This window comes from Ahaetulla prasina, chromosome 2 (assembly GCF_028640845.1).
Source record: "Ahaetulla prasina isolate Xishuangbanna chromosome 2, ASM2864084v1, whole genome shotgun sequence".
In the NCBI taxonomy this organism is placed as follows: domain Eukaryota; kingdom Metazoa; phylum Chordata; class Lepidosauria; order Squamata; family Colubridae; genus Ahaetulla; species Ahaetulla prasina.
In genome coordinates this window covers 23,582,615-23,605,321 of record NC_080540.1, presented here as the reverse complement: position 1 = coordinate 23,605,321, position 22,707 = coordinate 23,582,615, and the positions used below count along the sequence as shown (strand labels likewise).

Sequence of the window (22,707 nt, the reverse complement as noted above, 5' to 3'; positions counted from 1 at the left end):
CAGAAGATAGATGACTTCCTAGTTAGCTGTAAACCATGAAATTGCATATTCATGTCCTGGGAAAGAGTGGGCCATATTGTCCCTGGGGAAGCTGGTTTTTTTACCTTTCCAATCTTTTCCCCCATTTTTGGTAAAAGATCATATATAAGCAAGGCTTAAATGTGACATTAAGCATGAAAACCAGCTGGATGGTTTTGGGTCAGTCACTCACTCACTCTGGCCAACTCATCATACAGGGGGTGGTTCTGGGGAAAATGAAGGAATACAGGTAGTCTTCAACTTGCAACCATTCATTTTGTGACTGTTCAAAGGTAGAAAGTCATTGAAAAAAGTAACTTGTCTTCCACATTTATGACTTGCAAGCTGGTCATGTGATCAAAATTTGGATGAATTACAGTGTCCCAGGGTCATGTTTTCACCTTTTGCAACCTGACAAAGCCAATAGGAACAACCAGATTCATTTAATGATCATGAACTTAACTGCAGTACTAATTTAACAACTGTGGCAAGAAAGATAGTAAAAGGTCTCAATAACATAAATTTTGGGCGCAGTTGGGGTTGTAAATTGAGAACTACCTGCATTAATTCCTAGAGTCACTTATAAAGGCAGGATAAAAATCTAATAAATGTTGCAGTCAGCGGGGCCCGGTAATTAGCAAGAAGAAATCAGTCTTAATGTAAACAGCAGTTAACGTTTAAAGTATCTGCCAGCCCAGATACTGTAAGCACAGACTGAGTCTTAAAATTACCATTCTGACATTTTGCAATGAGCAAACTCTTCAAAAGCACACCAGAGATTAGGTTAAGGACCGTTTTTGCTTTTTTGCCAGAAGTTTGCTTAAGAGCAGGGGTCTCCAACCTTGGCCCCTTTAAGCCTGGAGGACTTCAACTCCCAGAATCCCCCAGCCAGCAAAGCTGGCTGGGAATTCTGGGAGTTGAAATCAGACCAAGTTTTACCAAGCACAGACTGAGTCTTAAAATTACCATTCTGACATTTTGCAATGAGCAAACTCTTCAAAAGCACACCAGAGATTAGGTTAAGGACCGTTTTTGCTTTTTTGCCAGAAGTTTGCTTTAGAGCAGGGGTCTCCAACCTTGGCCCCTTTAAGCCTGGAGGACTTCAACTCCCAGAATCCCCCAGCCAGCAAAGCTGGCTGGGGAATTCTGGGAGTTGAAGTCCTCCAGGCTTAAAGGGGCCAAGGTTGGAGACCCCTGCTTTAGAGATGCAAAGCTAACGCCGGAAGCGTTTTGCCCTTACTAAAAATGGTTCCAGAGTCAGAGCAATGAAACCGCGGACGCCCTATTCAAAAATGGCTTCCTAAGTTACGGGTAATGAGGGAATGAAAGCGACTGTCGAAGTTATCAGCCCTAAAATGGCTCTTTCGAGGCAGATAAAATCTCAGCCTCCAAGGCACGACCGCCTCCCTGTCTGAATTGGTCTCGCATCGCGGCTCGGACCCCATCTCGTTCAATCTCGGGCCGGTTGGCCCGGAAAGCCGCAGCGACTCTTGCTTGGTGCGCGTGGTGACTTCACGCCGTAGCGTGATGCTCGGAGGAGAGTTTGTCAGCAGCCGCGCTCGCGCGTGGTTGCCGTGGTAACGCTTCACCGAGCTTTGGCCTAGGATGGCTGCGGCGGCGGGGGCAGCGGTGGCGGCGGCGACGGCCGAGCCGGACGACGGGCCTCTCTTGCCAGGCCCTCCCGTCGGGCGACGGGCCGTCTGCTCCCGACCCTACTTCGTCGTGCTGATGGTGTTCGCGCATCTCTACGTGATCAACGTGCTGGGCTTGCTGCTCTTCGTGCACATCAGCTCCGACGATGGAGGGGAGCCGGAGCCGAGGAAAGAGGCTCCTGGCCCCGTCCAGGATGCGCCCTCCGTCCTGCCCGTTTCTTCAGGCAACTTGGACCCTCAGGCTCTGCCTCGCCTGCAGGGCATTAAGGCAAGCGCTGGGTTTCGGGGCGGGTGGCGGGGCTGCTTTTGCAGACACTCCTTTTAGCAATAGCACTTAGGCTTACATTTGCCTGGCTAGGTGGCTCAGTGGCTAAGACGCTGAGCTTGTCGATCAGAAAAGTCGGCGGTTCGAATCCCTCGTACAGGTCTCCTGCGTGAGCAGGGGGTTGGACTAGATGATCTCCAAGGTCCCTTCTAACTCTTATTACTTACATACCGCTTTACATCCCCTCTCTAAGCGGTTTTACAGAGTCAGCCTATTGCCCACAACAGCAATCTGGGTCCTCATTTTACCCACCTCGGAAGGATGGAAATCTTCAGCCTGGTGAGATTCGAACTGCCCAATTGCAGGCAGCCGGCAGGCAGCAGAAATAGCCTGCAGTACTGCATTTTTAATTACTGTGCTACCTTTTTTGTTTTGTTTTGTTTACATTTATACCCCGCCCTTCTCCGAAGACTCAGGGCGGCTTACAGTGTATAAGGCAATAGTCTCATTCTATTTGTATATTTTTACAAAGTCAACTTATTGCCCCCCCAACAATCTGGGTCCTCATTTTACCTACCTTATAAAGGGTGGAAGGCTGAGTCAACCTTGGGCCGGGCTCGAACCTGCAGTAATTGCAGGCTACTGTGTTCTTAATAACAGGCTTTACCAGCGTGAGCTAAACCGGCCCTTTTGTCGGTTTTTGCTCGGAAGTAACAGTTTTAAAAAGCGAAGAGAAGCTGGTCCCCCACCTCAGAGGAGCCCTGGTCCCTCTGGTAAGGCATCAACGGCAGCTTTGGGGAGAGGGCTGAGTCCAAGCTTTCCTCCATCAGGAGACCGTGGCCACTTGTCCTTTGAATGAGAGGATAGATGGGGAACTCATCAAATTTGCAGATGACACCAAGCTAGCAGAAATAGCCAACACTCCAGAAGATAGGCTCAAGTTACAGAAAGATCTTGACAGACTTGAACATTGGGCGCTATCTAATAAAATGAAATTCAACAGTGAAAAAAGTAAAGATCTACATTTAGGCAAAAAAACCAAAATGCACAGGTACTGTATATGTGTAGTAGTAACTGTGAGAGGGATCTTGAAGTCCTAGTGGACAATCACTTAAATATGAGCCAGCAGTGTGCAGCAGCTGCCAAAAAAGCCAACACAGTTCTGGGCTGCATAAACAGAGGGATAGAATCAAGATCACGTGAATACCACTTTATAATGCCTTGGTAAGGCCACACTTGGAATATTGCATTCAGTTTGAGTCGCCACGATGTAAAAAAGATGTTGAGACTCTAGAAAGCATGCAGAGAAGAGCAACAAAGATGATTGGGGACTGGAGGCTAAAACATATGAAGAACAGTTGCAGGAACTGGGTATGTCTAGTTTAATGAAAAGAAGGACCGGGGAGACATGATAGTAGTGTTCCAATATCTCAGGGGTTGCCACAAAGAAGAGGGAGTCAAACGATTCTCCAAAGCATCTGAGGGAAGGACAAGAAGCAATGGGTGGAAACTTATCAAGGAAAGAAGCAACTTAGAACTAAGAAGAAATTTCCGGACAGTTAGAACAATTAATAAGTGGAACAACTTGCCTGCAGAAGTTGTAAATGCTCCAACACTGGAAATTTTTAAGAAAATGTTGGATAACCATTTGTCTGAAGTAGTGTAGGGTTTCCGGCCTGGGCAGTGGGTTGGACTAGAAGACCTCCAAGGCCCTTCCAACTCTGTTGTTGTTGTTATTATAACTCTGCATGCCCTCCATTCTGGCCCATCATATTCCAGCAGTCTTAAAACTATGGCATTTGAAAGGCGTCAGTTTGGAGAAAGCTTAGTGACCGCTCAAAATTACAACGGCATGGAAAAAAACGACTTGGAACCATTTTTTCACACTTAGGAACGTTGTGGCATCCCCAGGGTCACATGATTTACCATTGGTTGCTTGATAACTGACTCACATTTATGACAGTAGCCATGTGGGTCATGTGATCACCTTTTGCAACCTTCTGACAAGAAAAGTCAACTGGGAAACCAGATTCACTTAACAACCATCTTACTAATTTAACAACTGCAGTGATCACTTAACAAATGGGGCACGAAACATTGTAAAATGGAGCAAAACTCTGAACAAATTTCTCACATACTAACATAAATTTGGGGCTCAATTGTGGTCGTAAGTTGACACCTTGACTTACAAGTTTGTTTAGTGGCCATTCAAAGTTACAATGGTGACTCAAAATTGTGACTTATGATTGTTTTTCATCCTTATTCACATGATCAAAATTCAGATGTTTGGCAACTGACTTATATTTGTGACCCTTGCAGTGTCCTGGGTAACACTAATATTTTATCAAATTCATATATTGTTCATATCCAGTGAAATTTTTTTTAATTTAAGCTTATTTTTATGTATGTCTGTATTTGGATATCTTTTTATAGGTTAATTAAACATGCTACTGTTCAACTGTGTCCTGTCTGGAAAGCTTAAAGTTTTCTGATGCATAGGTGAAAGTTTTTGACCAAATCACAACCATAACTTTGTAATATGTGTGTGACATAATTCTACATATAGATTTAAATTAGTTAATTCATTACTTTATTATCTTTTAAAGGTGGGCCATAAACAGAAGTTGCAACTGGTTCCTAACAAAATCCATGTTATGAAAACTCTCAGCTTGAAACCACTTCTTTTTGGTAAGAAATAGAAGCTATTTAAAAATATATTTTAAAAAAAGATTAAAAGGAACAGAGAGGCACTGCTTCAACATACTCATTGATAACCAAGGGCTAATTTAATGTTATACAGCCAGTTTTCAAGATTCTCCAACATCTCCCCTTGCTTTTTGCAAAATGGACTCTGATTCTTTGAGAAACTTGCCATAAAGACACATTCTTTATGTGGTTGGGGCCGTGGTAGCTCAGGCTGTAAGAAGCCTGTTATTAAAACACAGCAGCCTGCAATTACTGCAGGTTCAAGCCCGGCCCAAGGTTGACTCAGCCTTCCATCCTTTATAAGGTAGGTAAAATGAGGACCCAGATTGTTGGGGGGGCAATAAGTTGACTTTGTAAATATACAAATAGAATGAGACTATTGCCTTATACACTGTAAGCCGCCCTGAGTCTTCGGAGAAGGGCGGGATATAAATGTAAAATAAAATTTTAAAAAAATTCTTCTTTCTCTCATACACAAGATAATTTGAAGAAACTGTACAATTGCCTTCCTCCTCAGAGTTCCATAGAAATTAATAGAAATTAAACATTGTCCTGTGCAACCTGCATCTTTTTTATTTTATTTTATTTTATTTACATTTATATCCCGCCCTTCTCCGAAGACTCAGGGCGGCTTACATTGTGTAAGGCAATAGTCTCACCCTATTTGTATATTTATATACAAAGTCAACTTATTGCCCCCCCCCCCAACAATCTGGGTCCTCATTTTACCTACCTTATAAAGGATGGAAGGCTGAGTCAACCTTGGGCCTGGTGGGACTCGAGGCTGCAGTAATTGCAAGCAGGGTGGTCTTGGTGACATTTTATGGGATGAGTTTGACCCTGTTGCTCCCGAGGACATGGACAGGTTGTTGGGGAGGCTGAATGCCACCACATGTTTACTGGACCCGTGCCCCTCCTGGTTGGTGCTGGCCACGCAGGAGGTGACCCGAGGCTGGCTCCAGGCGATTACGAGCGCTTCTTTGGTGGAGGTGTCTTCCGCCGCCTTGAAAGAGGCGGTGGTGAGGCCCTCCTCAAGAAGCCTTCCTGACCCGCTGTTTTAGGTAATTATCGTCCGGTCTCCAACCCGCTCATGCGAAGGTTGTTGAGAGTATGGTGGCATATCAGTTTCCCTTACACCTGGATGAAACTGTCTATCTAGACCTGCTCCAGTCCGGTTTCCGCCCGGTTACAGCACGGAGACGGCTTTGGTCGCGTTGGTGGATGATCTCTGGAGGGCCAGGGATAGGTTGTTCCTCTGCCCTGGTCCTATTAGACCTCTCAGCGGCTTTCGATACCATCGACCATGGTATCCTGCTGCGCGGTTGGAGGGATTGGGAGTGGAGGCACCGCATCGGTGGTTCTCCTCCTATCTCTCCGACCGTCGCAGTCGGTGTTGACAGGGGCAGAGGTCGCCCCGAGGCCCCTCACTTGTGGGGTGCCGCGGGGATCGATCCTCTCGCCTTCTGTTCAACATCTACATGAAGCCGCTGGGTGAGATCATCAGTGGGTTCGTGTGAGGTACCAGCTGTACGCGGATGACACCCAGCTGTACTTTTCACACGGACCACCCCAACGGTTATCAAGTGCTGTCCCGGTGCCTGGAGGCCGACGGGTCTGGATGGGGAGAAACAGGCTCAAGCTCAATCCTCCAAGACAGAGTGGCTGTGGATGCCGCATCCCGCACAGTCAGCTAAATCCGGCTGACCATCGGTGGCGAGTCATTGGCCCCGATGGAGAGGGTGCGCAACTTAGGCGCCCTCCTGGATGAACGGCTGTCTCTAGAAGATCATTTGACGGCCGCTCCAGGAGAGCGTCACCAGGTTCGCCTGGTGCGCCAGTTGCGCCTTTCTGGACCGGGAGGCCCTTTGCACGGTCACTCACGCCTTGTGACGCCTCGCCTGGATTACTGCAACGCCTCTACATGGGGCTTCCTTGAAGGGCATCCGGAGGCTGCAGTTAGTTCAGAATGCGGCTGCGCGGTGATAGAGGGAGCCCTCGTGGCTCCCGTGATAACACCCATCCTGCGCAGGCTGCACTGGCTACCTGTGGCCTTCGGGTGCGCTTCAAGGTTTTGGTGACCACCTTTAAAGCGCCCATGGCATAGGGCCGGGTTATCTACGGGACCGCCTACTGCGACCAGATACCTCTCACCGACCCGTGCGCTCTCACAGAGGGACTCCTCAGGGTGCCGTCAGCTAGGCAGTGTCGTTTGGCGACGCCCAGGAAGGGCCTTCTGTGGGGCTCCCACCTCTGGAACGAACTCCCCAGGACTCCGTCAACTTCCTGACCTTCGAACCTTCCGTCGCGAGCTCAAGACACATTTATTCATCTGTGCAGGACTGGCTTAGATTTTTAAATTTAGAGGGGTTTTAAATTGATTTTAATATTTATATTTAATATTTATATTTCTATTTTTAATAATTCGGGCGCTAGAATAAGTTTTTTAAGGATTATTTTAATTTGTATATTGATATTGATGTTTTATATGCCTGTGAACCGCCCTGAGTCCTTTGGGAGATAGGGCGGTATATAAATTCGAATAATAAATAAATAAATAAATAAATAAATAACAGGCTGTCTTACAGCCTGAGCCACACCGCGGCCCCATCTAGACTCATATGCACAGTTAAAAACAGATTAAAGTCTTGTTTTTTTAAAATTCTTCTCCAAAGATTTCTAAAACATGATTTCCCTAATCCTGTCTAAGGTTATTTCCTCAAAACTGAATTACAGGGTCTTTTAATACCCCAAAGCTCCCATTACTTTACATTGGCATAGAGATGTTATAACATCAATAAATCATAGAATGGAAAGGGTCCATTTAGGTAATCAACTATTAGTAAATTTTCCCAATTTCAGCTAAGTAATTAAAGTCTCCCATCACTACAGTTTTATGCTACCTTGAAAATCTGCAGGGTCTTTTTTCAGAAGCCATCAGCCACAACTTTTTGAATAAGTAACTGATGGCATTGACTTTATTTGTTCCTCCACTTATTTTACATATTGCTAAATTCATTCCCTCAGGTTTATTAAAATGGAAAATATAACGAGGAAATAAGCAATCTTACTTATTTTTAAATAATTTTAAAAGCACACTGTTGCCATTGGATTCTAAATGCATATTTATAATTTATGAATTTCAGAAAAATTTCTTTTTAGGTACAATATGTGAATCCGTTCATGTAAAGTACAAAATAATATTTGAGCAAAACAAAACTAATTAAAGGTAGAAGCTTGAGATGTAGATGATGCCAAGGAAAAAGAGTCTTTAAGTGGTTCCTACTAAGCAATTTAGGCCCAACATTTGTCATGTTTTCATTACCACACAACGGTTTGTAGATTTCAGTACTGATTTCATAATTGAGCAGTTTAGGAATCTGGAAGAGATTCAGTAGTGTAGGAAACCACCCAGTGTCCCAAATTTGCAAATAACTCATGAATATTTATATATATTTTATATTTCTTAATTGCCCATCTCACTCAAAGAAGGCTCTGAGCACTGTACAATATAATTAAAAAAATATCATTAAAATCAGAATTAATTTAAGAGTAACAAGTTTTAAAATTATAAAAACAACATTATAAAATTACAAAAAGTAAAAAATTCCAAGATGGAATATAAGCAGTTGTTAATAGAATAGAATTTATTGGCCAAGTGTGATTGGACACACAAGGAATTTGTCTTGGTGCATATGCTCTCAGTGTACATAAAAGAAAAGATACGTTCATCAAGGTACGACATTTACAACACAATTGATGGTCAATATATCAATATAAATCATAAGGATTGCCAGCAACAAGTTATTGTCATACAGTCATAAGTGGAAAGAGATTGGTGATGGGAACTATGAAACGATTAATAGTAGTGCAGATTCAGTAAATAGTCTGACAGTGTTGATGGAATTATTTGTTTAGCAGAGTGATGGCCTTCGGGAAAAAACTGTTCTTGTGTCTAGTTGTTCTGGTGTGCAGTGCTCTATAGCGTCGTTTTGAGGGTAGGGGTTGAAACAGTTTATGTCCAGGATGTGAGGGATCTGTAAATATTTTCACGGCCCTCTTCTTGATTCCTGCAGTATACAGGTCCTCAATGGAAGGCAGGTTGGTAGCAATTGTTTTTTCTGCAGTTCTAATTATCCTCTGAAGTCTGTGTTTAATACAGGTAGGGAGGTGGGGAGTTCTCATGGAGCCAGCCAGCCCCATGGTTGTGTGAGCCTCTGGCCCCCATGCTCGCTGCACAGCCAAGTTTTGACCCCTTTGTGGAAGGACAAAAGATTGGTGGCTTTCCTCACCTCTGAGGACAGGGTGTTCCACAATGCAGGGGCATCGTCAAAGAAGGCCCTCCTCCTAGACCCTGCCAGTCGAGATAAAACTTGCTGGTATTTGCTCAGATGTTGGAGATACAGTTGTCATTGATTCCTTGAATGCATTGCTCAGTGAAATAAAATGAATTAAATTCTGCTTTCCCTTAGATCAGGGGTGTCAAACTTGTGGCATCACGTTTTTCTCACATGACGTATCACGACTTTTTCTCCCATTGCTAAAATTGGGGTGGGTGTGGCCAGTGTGTAATGCATTTGGCCTGCGGGCTGCAAGTTTGGCACCCCTGCCTTAGATACTGTAATTCTAGATGATTTCCTAATGAAGATTATTGGCAATCTTGCTACTGTATATAGGTAGGCCTAGACTTAACAAGTGTTGAAATGAGGGCCGTCAAATTATCTTGAATGATGCCCACCTGGATATCTTAGAATTCTGATTGAATCATTGCGTTGTTTGTCTGTTTAGAGATTGATCATTTTTTTTAAACCACTGTTTTTCTCTCTCTTTGTTTAGGGGAAAAATAATATTTAGAGGCATTTGTTTAGCTGGATCAATTGTTAAAGAAACGGAGTTTGGATTGCCAGGCCTTTGTGAACTACTTAGCAGAGTTTATGTATAAACTTAGAAGTTTTATTTGTTTGCAGGATGTAATTTGCAAGATTTTTATTTTAAGTACAAATCAGAAAATTAATTGTGGATAGTGGTATGCAGCTCATTTTGGTATGAAATTAATTTCGGTGAGTTTTATCCCTGGCCTTTATTGAAAATATTGCCCTCTCACTGCAGTTCAATGAAAGCCTTTTATAAAAACAACATTATAAAATTACAAAAGTAAAAATTCCAAGATGGAATATAAGCAGTTGTTAATAGAATAGAATTTATTGGCCAAGTGTGATTGGACACACAAGGAATTTGTCTTGGTGCATATGCTCTCAGTGTACATAAAAGAAAAGATACGTTCATCAAGGTACGACATTTACAACACAATTGATAGTCAATATATCAATATAAATCATAAGGATTGCCAGCAACAAGTTATAGTCATACAGTCATAAGTGGAAAGAGATTGGTGATGGGAACTATGAAACGGTTAATAGTAGTGCAGATTCAGTAAATAGTCTGACAGTGTTGATGGAATTATTTGTTTAGCAGAGTGATGGCCTTCGGGAAAAAACTGTTCTTGTGTCTAGTTGTTCTGGTGTGCAGTGCTCTATAGCATAGGGGTTGAAACAGTTTATGTCCAGGATGTGAGGGATCTGTAAATATTTTCACAGCCCTCTTCTTGATTCGTGCAGTATACAGGTCCTCAATGGAAGGCAGGTTGGTAGCAATTGTTTTTTCTGCAGTTCTAATTATCCTTTGAAGTCTGTGTTTAATACAGGTAGGGAGGTGGGGAGTTCTCATGGAGCCAGCCAGCCCCATGGTTGTGTGAGCCTCTGGCCCCCATGCCCGCTGCACAGCCAAGTTTTGACCCCTTTGTGGAAGGCCTAGAGATTGGGGGCTTTGTACACCTCTGAGGGCAGAATGTTCCACAATGCAAGGGCATCGTCAAAGAAGGCCCTCCTCCTAGACCCTGCCAGTCGAGATAAAACTTGCTGGTATCTGCTCAGATGTTGGAGATACAGTTGTCATTGATTCCTTGAATGTATTGCTCAGTGAAATAAAATGAATTAAATTCTGCTTTCCCTTAGATCAGGGGTGTCAAACTTGCGGCATCACGTTTTTCTCACATGACGTATCACGACTTTTTCTCCCATTGCTAAAATTGGGGTGGGTGTGGCCAGTGTGTAATGCATTTGGTCTGCGGGCTGCAAGTTTGACACCCCTGCCTTAGATACTGTAATTCTAGATGATTTCCTAATGAAGATTATTGGCAATCTTGCTACTGTATATAGGTAGGCCTAGACTTAACAAAGTGTTGAAATGAGGGCCGTCAAATTATCTTGAATGATGCCCACCTGGATATCTTAGAATTCTGATTGAATCATTGCGTTGTTTGTCTGTTTAGAGATTGATCATTTTTTTAAACCACTGTTTTTCTCTCTCTTTGTTTAGGGGAAAAATAATATTTAGAGGCATTTGTTTAGCTGGATCAATTGTTAAAGAAACGGAGTTTGGATTGCCAGGCCTTTGTGAACTACTTAGCAGAGTTTAGGTATAAACTTAGAAGTTTTATTTGTTTGCAGGATGTAATTTGCAAGATTTTTATTTTAAGTACAAATCAGAAAATTAATTGTGGATAGTGGTATACAGCTCATTTTGGTATGAAATTAATTTCGGTGAGTTTTATCCCTGGCCTTTATTGAAAATATTGCCCTCTCACTGCAGTTCAATGAAAGCCTTTTAAAAACGATTGCTTGTTGTTTTCCTCATTACAAATTTATTTAATCAATAGATGGCAGGGAAGTTAAGGACAATGGTTGTCTAAGAGGAGTGTATTTTCTTCAGTTGTACTCTTTGCTATTTCTATTTCTTATGAAACAGGTAACAGTTTCTGACCTCTGCTCACTCAAATGAAAAGCTGAGTCTTAACTTGTATCTTAAAACATAGTTTATGGTTTAGTGTGATCTGTTTTCCTGATTTGTTCACAGATATTTAGGCAAAGTACCTTTTTTTAGGATTGGAAATTTTGGGAGATGTACCGAGATAACTGTGGAACATTTGGACCCAACTATTTCTTGCCTTCATAAACCATCTTAAACATCAATATTGGTATTTGAACAGTTTTGGATTTTTGAATGTTCGTCTTTGGATGTGAAAATAATTTTCTTCCGCCTTTCTTCCATGTTAGAAATCCCAGATTTCCTGAATGAAGATGAATGTAAATTAATTATACATTTGGCTCAGCTGAAAGGCCTACAGAAAAGCCAGATTTTGCCCACAGAAGATTACGAAGAAGCTATGGAAATGATAGATATCAGCCAGATGGATATCTTTAATCTCTTAGATCACAACCAGGATGGACAGCTGCAACTTAAGGAGGTATTCAGAATGGAATAATTGGCTATTAACTTGGAAATATCAATCTCATTCAGGTATAACCCTGAATCAAGTTCTATAAGAAAAGGACTGAGAGCCCTGGGCTGGCACATACCGTTGCCCACTGTTATAACGAGAACATTAAATATATTTATAAGAGTTTATAATTACATTTGAACTTGGATAAACTGCACTTTTTTTAAACTACTAACAAACTTCTAACAAGCTGACTTCAGTATATGATAAATTCTTCCTTTTATTTGGATAAAGTAAACCAATCTCTTCTTAGTCTAAGTGTAATGAGAAACTGTGGTTAATTAAAAATGGAGGCAGAATTTCCAGTTTTGCTTTTATGGCTATGCCAACAGAGGAAAGGAGATGGGGAAGTGTAAGATCCTGGGGCTTGCATCTGTAGTGGAAAACAGTGAGTTAGTATTGTATCTGAATGAAGTCATACTGTGTGAATATTGAGCATTTTGAAGTATGAGGCCTTATCTTTAATTGTGTTTTAACATCCTGGTACAATTCTGCAGGTCATGTCATTGACAAATATATGAGGACAAATCTCCAAATGAAACAAATAACTAGAGGAAATTTTGTTCCTGTCTAAAAAAAATTGTGGCCCTTTGAATATGCTGGGATCCAGTGCAACCAGAAATATGGGTGCTTCATTGATGATCCGTTAATAGCATTTACCAATTAATTTTTGAATTAGTGGATTCTGCTAGTGCTTCTTGATTATATACATAACTCATCTTTAACAGTAAGGTCATTTGTGTGCACTGTGTTCCAATTGCAGGTGCTGACACATACCCGCCTAGGAAATGGTAGGTGGATGACACCTGAGAGCATCCGGGAGATGTATGCTGCAGTCAAAGCAGACCCAGATGGCAATGGTAAAGATAAAATGGATGCTGCTTTTCAATATGTTGGGTAGCATTGTTCCCTTCCCTATTATTCTGTCATGTTAGATCGGAACAAATATAAAGATAGTCATATCGCAGTTTAGTATCAAGATTAGAATCAAATCGGGAGTTAACAAAAACAGCCAAAGTTGTAACAATTAACAAGTATTTCAGTAAATATGAAGCAACTTATATTTAATGTTATGGCCAATCAGATAGTGATAATCATCAACTTTATTTTTTAAACCAAATGATACCTCTCTCTGGCTGTAGGTAGTGATAGCTGTTTTAAAGCCAGAGAATAATTCTTCTCTGTGATACTTCAAGTTTTGGATTTTTACTTGCATTCTCTTAATTTCTGCTCTCCCCCACCCTCACAGATTTTTGTTTGCTAAGACCATTCCTTTTATTAATTTTATTTAGATAAACATCCCTACTATTTAATAGCCTTTCCTCTCCATCTATATTAGAGCTGCCCAGCTAAAGTAAAACTCACTGGGATCGCCAGAGGATGGTTGGTTCCTGTGATTCAGAGGTGGCAGACCTCCTGACAGCCATGTTCACACTGATCAGTCTCTGGCCTGACATGGGCCTGTTTGTTCTTTTTCCTTCATTTTACTCAGGTGTTCTGAGTTTGGAAGAATTTAAACAATTGAACATTCGAGACTTCCACAAGTACATGGGTAGCCGAAAAGTGAAAATGAGTGATCTGGTGCGGAACAGCCAACATACATGGCTGTACCAAGGTGAGGGGGCACATCAGGTCATGCGCTCCATACGGCAAAGGTAAATTTATCTCACTCAGCAATTTTTACCAATTAGCCTTGCTGTTGGTTTGCTGATGTATAAACCAGTGCACTTAATGCAGCTACTTTCATTAGATGCCTAATGTATTATTGTAAAGCACTAGAAATCTAAATGGCATTTATGGTTAGTGTGATATATGGTTAGTGATATATAAAATGTGAGAAATTGTACTTGCTGAAAACCTGAGATAACAGCATAGAGCAGGGGTGTCAAACTCAAGGCTGGGAGCTGGATTTAGCCAACGGAGCTTCTGTCAGCAAAAACGGAGCTTGGGAGGGCCATATGCGCCCCACCCCCCCAAACTCTGTTTTCACTGGCAAAGAGTTGCAGGAGGCTGCGCATGGCCTCCCCAAGCTCTGTTTTTGCTGGCAGAGGGTTGCAGGAAGCTGTTGCAGCCGAAAACTGAGCTCGGGAGCCTGTTTTCGCTGGCAGAGCGCTTGGACCACCACAGGTGCTCCCAACATGAGTGATGTTGAGCTGGCCACACTCACCCTGGCCATGCCCACCATAGCCATGCCCACCCTGGCCCCCTGAGGTCAAACAACCCTGATGTGGCCCTCAATGAAATCGAGTTTGACACCCCTGGCATAGAGGATAGAATTTCAAAAGGACAGTTTTTAATTAAATCTGGTCACTATGTTTATAAACAGAGTTTTCCTAATAGATTTTGCTTCTTAAAATGCCTTTCTGGATAACCATGTTACATAGGATGTGTATATTTCTCTTGATTGCATAGAGATTCAGTGAAATACACACACATTTTCCTGTGTTTTTTCTTTTACATTTTCTTTATCATTGTTTTGAATATTTGAAAGAGTGACCCATACTTATTCAGGTGAAACAGAGAAAGAGGTTGATTAGCATTTACAGCTCCTTTGTTCAGTTTTATTAATTCTTGAATTAAATGAGTTTCAGATGATTTTGATATTTTCATTTAAATGTAATATCTTTACATTGCACTACGTGTCTCAAATTCAAATGAATATTAGACCTCATAAAATGTGGAAAGTGGTGTGATGCATTTACGTATATGCAAAAATGCAACAAATATTAAATGTTAATGTTAATGCACGACTAGATTAATACAAAACTTACGATAATTTATAATAATATAAAATATCTGAGTACTGAAAGTTAATAAAAGCAAAAAATATGTTTCATATTGTAAATTGGTATTATTTTATTATTGATTGATCAAATTTATATAGCTGCTCATCTCATATGTATTATATTTGTGGCTGTAATCTCCAACCTATCGCTTGCCCCATCACACAGTTTTGTTGTTCTGTGCACACGCTGTCACCAACTAGCATGATGACAAATGGTGATATCACTAGTAGTGACCCTTCTGCATCCGTTCAGGGTCATCACATAAAGTATAGTGTCCTTCGACAAGACAAGACAAAGAGGCAGGACAGGCTCCAGCATTGCCTTAAATTTTTATCACAGGCCACATAAAATAAGTCAGCAGAGGCATGCAGCCTACAAGCTAACATTTAAAACTCCTGGTTTATAATTTGCTCTTTTAAAGATACATATAAAAAATGTTTAAAAACAAAATTATGTTGCCTTATCGTAACACTCGCTGACTCACATCCTCCTTGGGTTCCGGATTCCCCCCACCAGCATCATAAAATGAGGACCCAGATTGTTGGGGGGGCAATAAGTTGACTTTGTAAATATACAAATAGAATGAGACTATTGCCTTATACACTGTAAGCCGCCCTGAGTCTTCGGAGAAGGACGGGATATAAATGTAAATAAATAAATAAATAAATAAGCAAAAAAGTGCAACAGAATCTTAAAATGCCAAGCTAGAAAGACCTGCATCTGTTCAGCATGATTTCCTCTTACTTAGAAATAACAATTGTGAGGTGAATTAGAATCACTTTGCCAGAAAATGTTCTTGCTATAGCTCTACTGCAAATCTTCTTTGTTTCAGACTATTTGTCTTAATACTCTTATGGAATGGCTGGATGGTGTTAAGCATGTTTATGGAAAAGATTTTAGCTAGTGTATTTAGAATTGCAACATGCATGGCCCACTGTGTTATTTTCCCCCCATGATTCTTTCTGAATAGTTTTAATGAGTTTCTATGTTCCATTTGTGTCTTAAGATTTTTTGTACACTCCTTTTTTTTGTATGGGAATATATGCAGATGATCAAGGACAGCATTGTGAACAAAGTGTTTTTTAAACAATTCTTCCTCCACCAGTAATTATTAAAAAGCCCTTTACAAATGTTCTAAGAAATGTTCTGGAACATCATTCCCCCAGAGATTAGAAGGGCCCCCACTCTAATTCTTTTCCAGAAGGCGCTGAAGACCTGGTTCTGCCAGCAGGCCTGGGGAACCCAGAGCGGGATGGAGCCCATTAAATGGCTCGTGTCATAGGCTGTCACTGGGGCGGGAGGTGATTTTATTACATTAAATTTATTTGATTTTTTATTAGTTTTACTGTTTTTTAATATGGTTTTTATATTCTGTAAGCCGCCTTGAGTCGCCATGGACAAATATGCGGCAATATAAATTTAATAAATAAATAAATAAATAAATAATCTTGATGGTCTGATACTGGCTGAGGAATCTCAGTGGCTTCATGGGAATGTTTGTGGAAGGAACCTGTTCACCCTTTCTTTCCATCAGCATGCCTCTCTGCTTGTCTGCCTTCAGGGTAATTAACTTAACGCATCTGCCGCCAGAGATTGTGGAGCACAGCGAACCGATGCAGGTAGTCCGCTATGACCAGGGAGGACATTACCATGCTCATATGGATAGTGGACCAGTGTTTCCTGAAACTGCCTGTAGTCACACCAAACTGATCGCCAACGAAAGTGCTCCCTTTGAGACATCTTGCCGGTAAGCCTAGAAATGATGGCAGAATGCGTTTCCTGGCTACCTTGTAACAGTGATTGTCTGTTGCTTGTAGGATAGCAAGTACTGTTCTCTTTCTTACAGCTATGTGACAGTACTCTTCTACCTAAATAATGTGACGGGAGGAGGCGAAACCACTTTTCCTATTGCAGATAACAGGACTTACGAAGAATTGGTAGGTTTGTCTTTCCTGTGCAGTATGTACAGGCTTTGTCTATAAAATGTTAATTATTCATTTGGCTTATATCTCATATTTCTACTCAAGTTCTGAAAGAAAAAAAATAACAGTAAAATTCAACATGCAGAATAAAAAACCCAAAACGGTTGCTTATATTACTTAACCTCCAAGCCATTTTCTTTTCTGTGCTAGACACAGAAAAGCCTCTTCTGTAAAACGTAGAAGTCAGACAGATTGGTAATGGGAAAGGCGCTCCCTAGATAATCAAGCTCTAAGCACTTTAGTGCTTTAAAAGTGAATGCCATAGCTGTAAATGACTCTTTATCATTCCACATCTTTCGGTATAAGAATAGCAGACCAGCTGCAGTATTTTATAGCCAGTGCAACTGGCAGATGCTTTTTCAGGGTAACCCTTTGTAGAGAATATTGCAAAAGATAAGATAGCTCAAAGTTGCCAAGTCAGTTGGCTGAGGAACAACAGCAGCTGGACCACTGCCGTAATTATATAGAGCCACTTCTCATCATAGCCATCAGTTGAAGATGAAGAATCACTCCCGGGACAGACTTGTGCTTTCAAAGACAGTGCAATTGAGCAGATTCCTATTATAGATAGTAAGTAGCATGGAAACAAGATGGAACGCAGTCAGACAGCCTAGGTCAGGGGTCTGCAAACTGGGAGTTGAAGTCCACAAGTCTTAAAAGAGCCAAGTTTGCAGACCCCTGGCCTGGGTCAGCTGAGAGATCCATAGCATCAATTTTAGAACACGGCCTCATAGGAAGGAATAGAACCACCGTAAAACAATGTCCTCAATGTGTAAACCCACAGAAGGGTAACATGATTGATTGTATTGAAAGCCGGTGCAATACTCAAGAGAGGTCTATACCAGGGGTGTCAAACTCTCGTCATCACGGAGCTGTCATGTGATGTATCATGACTTTTTCCCCTTGGCTAAATCGGGTGTGGGTGTGGCCAGTGTGTGATACATCTGGCCCGCAGGCCGTAAGTTCGACACCCCTGGTCTATATCCTCCCATCAAATTTCCAGAATGATCAAGTCAAGGCAGTTTGAGTACCCCACATATCCCAGCCAGAAGCGCAATTGAAATACAGTAGATAATATATATTATTTGGGTACATCTGAGGTTCTTTTTCCAATCACTTTTCCTAGAAATTAAATGTTTAAGATTCACATTACTTCCCAGATTAAAAAAGGTTTTTCAGTCTCCTATTGCTTCTTCAGGCAAGAGGGAACATTTTACCCATAAGACTTGTCCCAGAACAGTTTACAACAGACTAAAATAAAAAAAAAATTATAGAGCTCTAAACTAACCTTAATTTTTAATTCCAGTAGATAACCAGGAATTCTCCACTGGATAGTGGAAATGTTTACTCTGAATAACCATGCAAAATAGGATAGTGGATATCAGCTAGTTAAATTTTATTTGGGAGTATTCTGCAGCAGAAAACTTAGCATACATTACTTGCAATAAGAAAAAAAAAAGCTGCTGGCCAATAAATTAGGACCTTTTTTATTTAGTTAAAATTTTTTAATTTCTAATTAAACACTATGGATTTAGTTAAAATATCCTGAGATGTTTATTGCTGGTTTCACAGATATATGTGGAACTGTTTCAATGGGAGATCTCTATATAAGGTTGAATGAATAATGGTAACTGAAGAGATCCTTTTATACATTCCCTAATGAACACCCTTTCTTCAGTCTCTAATCCAGAATGACATTGATCTACGTGATACTCGAAAGCACTGTGATAAGGGAAATCTACGTGTAAAACCTCTGCAAGGCACTGCTGTTTTCTGGTATAATTACCTGCCCAATGGGGAAGGTAAGTTTTTTTCCTGAGGCAACCAGATAAGAACCTTTCTATATTTATTTATGTTATTTATTAATTAGATTTTTATCCCACCCATCTCCCCTACAAGGTGACACCGAGTGGCTTTTATTTCCCCTCAGTTGGCTATTTCGGAAAGCTTAGAGCTGCAGAAAAGATCGAGTTGCATTTGTGTGAAGCTGACCCCTAGAATCTCATTTCTTTGCAGGCTGGGTTGGTGATGTTGATGAATACTCCTTACACGGAGGCTGTTTGGTCACTGAAGGAACCAAGTGGATTGCCAACAATTGGATTAATGTTGATCCCAATAAGAGGCGACAGCTCCAGTTCCAGGAGGAAATGGCTCGATACATCAACAGTGAAAATGAGGACCAAAGTGAATGGACTGTGGACAAATCCTACAGCAATGTACATGTAGAGCTGTAATGTTTGGAGATGCCGCTTGGTTGACTTGAAAGCACCTTTTTTGCACTAGCCATTTTCAGCTCTTCTATTCTCCCACATTTCCCAATTATTATGTTTCTTCAGAGAATGTAGGGTTGCCTATCTAGGTAGATTGGGGAAAGGAGAAGCAGGGCACCTAATGCAGTCTGAGGGGAAAAGGGATTCTTTGGAGAGAAGGGACAGTAGCTGAGGGCATATTTTGATTTAATGGATGGCTTTGCTTAAGGAGATTTTGAGTCTGTCTGTGAATCTCCCCTGTGACATATGCAATCTACCGTCAAGGTTCCTTATCATCCTGACTTGTTCTGCTGGATGCAGTTTTCCTTTAGCTGGCTTTGTAACTATAATCGTGTAATCTGCCCTTCTTTCCATCTGTCCCAGTTTCTTGGTCTTTTCAGGCAACTGATACGGCTTACATAAGGCCAGTAAAACCCACATCAACAAAACAATTGCTGCATATTCTAGGTTGCTCTGTAGAGAGTGAAACAGCCACTCTCGGCTTGTATGGGATCAGTAAAGTGGTACAGAGGTTAAGATGTTGGATGAAGACTAAGGAGACTCATGGTTCAGGTTCACCCTCTGCCTTGGAAGCTGATTGGGTGATTTTTGGATCTATGAGTGGCTGTTGTGGGGAAAAAACGAAGAGAGATCTGACTTGGGCTTTTGTGCAAGTTGTGGGGGGGAATAATTCTAACCAGTACCATTTGATAGCACAAAGTATATGTATTCAGAAGTAAGCAAACTCCCAAGTGAAGGTGTATACGATTGCAGGCTTAAATCCAGAGTTATGCAAAGGGGTCTTGGGCATGTCTCTGTTAAGAGAACATGCAGGAACTAAAAGTACTAGAGGCCTTCCATGGGATGGTGTATGCTCATCATGGACATTTTTCTCAGGGTTGGACATAGTTCTGAATTACTATTCAGAAATATTTATACCAATAATTATCAGGGAAGTAATGGAACAGTTAATACGTGCAATGGGAACGTGTGTTGTATGTGCTGCAGTTGTTATTTCCGCCATTTTATGTGTGCTTGAGAAGTTGTTTACCTACAAGAAAGCTTTTGTTCCATTTAGGGGTTTTTTATTTGAGCCAGTAGCATAGTAATATTCCTCCTAGAAGATAAATATGTATTTAGATATGCAGTGTGGAACCAGCAAGTTTCTCAGTTATGAATTTTTTAAAAAGTGTTCTGCAGGATTAGGCTTAAGGTATGCGCAGATCATGTAGCTTAGGCCTAATTATATTGTTTCTCATGAAATGAATAGCACTTTTCCACTGTTCCTCTGCATTCAGTGAGCTACTGTCTCTGAATGAGGGGAAGGATCTAGCAGTCAAGAGGGTAAAAGTATCTGGGAGACCAATTTGAAATGAATTTAGCTCCATTTTAAATCTGTCCAATAAGCAGCCTTGCTAAGCAACCTCTTGGACTGTGAACCACATTGTCAGGAATATACTTCCTAATTTTTTTCTGACCAAGAGCCCTCAAATAAAATACAGGCAGTCCTCGTTTAGCAACTGCCTCTTTTAGCAATTGTTTGATGAAAAAGTAACAAAAATCTTCACATTTAAGGCCTTTGCAGGTCTGTGAAGCAGTGGAAAGCTGAAGTAAAATCATGCAAACAATTGATGTTTCACTTAGTGACTGCTCTGCTTAACAATTAAGTTGCTGGTCCAATTGAGATGGCTAAACAAGGACTACCTGTAATCTTTTGTCATGACAAAGGTTCTTTGAACATCACTTGATGGCCCTTTTATGCACTTTTCCTAACTGTAAAATAAATTGGGGTGGAGGGTGGGGTAAGACTAAGCAAAAGGAGTTTCCTTTGTCTCAGTAGAGCTGCCATTCCCCCCCACTTCCTCATTTATTGCCTTGAATACAGGTAGTCCTCAACTTACGACCATAATTGAGCCCAACATTTCTGTTGCTGAGACATTTGCTAAGTGAGCTTTGCCCCCATTTTATGACTTTTCTTGCCACAGTTAAGTGAATTGCTGCAATTATTAAGTTAGTAACACTTGTTCAGTGACTCTGGCTTCCCCATTGGCTTTGCTTATGAGAAGGTTGTAGAAGGTGATCACATGATCCCAGGACACTACAACCGTCATAAATATGAATCAGTTGCCATGCATCTGAATTTTGATCACATGACCATGGAGCTGCTGCAAAGGTCGTGTGAAAAATGGTCATAAGTCACTTTTTTCAATGCCATTGTAACTTTGAACAGTCACTAAGTGAACTGTTGTAAATTGAGGACTACCTGTTACTGATACTTAAATGTCAGTAATGAAAAGAAATGGCATTAAACCAGGAGAAGGTGGAATTTCTGTTGCACTGCATTGCACCATAGGAGAGTACCGATTCTTGGCAAATATTCTCTCTTTTTTTTGTACAAAGGCTAGAGTTAATTTCCTTTATTCCTTTTTTCCCTCTTACTCACTGGGAAGACTGAAAAAGGATTTCCAGTTGCAGAATTCTTAAAAGAAATTTGGACATTTTGAGTTGAATCAAACTGCAGGTTTTGGTAATAGACATTATTAGTAGCTTGCTGCAGAGAACAAGAGTGCTTTTGCTTTGGCCTAGTAGTTCACATTTATATCACAGTGAGCAGATTTATCTCTTGTCCAGTTCAACAGTGCAATGGTTGATTTTGATTTGAGAAAACTAATATTGTAATGGGCCTTCTAGCCTGCTGAGAAAGTGAAGCGTGTTTCCCATCTCCTGTTACGTTTTGACAAAACTTCTATTTGGTGATTAGAGGAACATATTTTAAGGCTCAATCTGGTGGCTGCTATTTTGCCCTGGTGCCTCCATTGCAATATGAACAGCATTAAGTGGTAGGACATTTGCGTGCTACAGGACTTGCCCTTCCTACCTATAGCCTCATTGAGGTGAAAATCCGTTGTTATTGCGATTGTTGCATATGGAATCAGTTTGTGTTTTTTCCGGTGAATTTCATTCCAAACAATTAGAAGTAACCACCTCTAATTTTATTGGAGTTCTTCAGTGTTGCCTTAGAGAGTTGCATAGCATTTTGTTTCCTAAGCCAAAAATAGCTCACCCACCATGTTATATAATTTGGCAGATGTTTGACAGCACTCTTGCTAATTCATTTTTGTAGTCCTGGGCAGACAAAACCCAAACCCTGGGTGCTTATGTGTTACTTGGTGGAAAACTAGTTATGTAACTCTCCTGTTCTGTTAGTGTGTTTGTGATCAGGTGAACAAGTTGCAGAATTTTCCCAGATGATACCTGAAGGATCAATTTAAAAAGCAGTGAAAAATTTGCTCCAATCCTCAGTAGTGTACTCTTAAATGTAATGGATTTCAGTGCAAATTATTTCCATGAAAATATTTACGATTGCAGCTTTATTATAATTCCGTTGCAATTTTTCATCTGGAAAAAAAAATTAGCTGCTTAGTAACTTGTACCCTGAAACTTCTTAGGTTTTTTAGATGTGGCCTTGATTCAAGAAATGTCACTGAACAGATAGTTTAATAAGTCATTTAAACATTTTATTGATTCCTTTTTAAGACTGCTTTAATGGCATCAACCTAGAATTCATTCATGGGTCCTAATTGCACAACATACTTCTGAAATGCGAATAGGTTGAATGTAAAATGGATACCACCAGCCTCCCCATTTTTCTTTTCGTATATGGTTTTTGGGATCTAATGTCATATATGAGAGTTTTGAGAGGGACTGTACCT

The 22,707-nt window shown here is 40.9% G+C and overlaps 1 protein-coding gene across 1 annotated transcript; it reads left to right on the top strand.

Moving 5' to 3' along the window:
* Window positions 1-1,407: 1,407 nt before the first annotated feature.
* On the top strand, window positions 1,408-20,306 carry P4HTM (prolyl 4-hydroxylase, transmembrane). Its single transcript, XM_058167962.1, has 9 exons — window positions 1,408-1,938; window positions 4,542-4,623; window positions 11,754-11,944; window positions 12,741-12,837; window positions 13,470-13,632; window positions 16,325-16,510; window positions 16,610-16,700; window positions 18,424-18,547; window positions 18,762-20,306. Exons 1-9 carry the CDS (start codon window positions 1,624-1,626, stop codon window positions 18,977-18,979), a joined length of 1,467 nt encoding a protein of 488 aa, XP_058023945.1. The 5' UTR covers window positions 1,408-1,623; the 3' UTR covers window positions 18,980-20,306.
* The last annotated feature ends 2,401 nt before the right edge of the window (window positions 20,307-22,707 follow it).

Coding starts and splice junctions, on each gene's coding strand:
- P4HTM (XM_058167962.1), top strand. CDS start 1,624: ATGGCTGCGGCGGCGGGGGCAGCGGTGGCGGCGGCGACGGCCGAGCCG. Junction 12,838..13,469: donor AGCAGACCCAGATGGCAATG/GTAAAGATAAAA, acceptor CATTTTACTCAG/GTGTTCTGAGTTTGGAAGAA. Junction 16,511..16,609: donor CCCTTTGAGACATCTTGCCG/GTAAGCCTAGAA, acceptor TCTTTCTTACAG/CTATGTGACAGTACTCTTCT.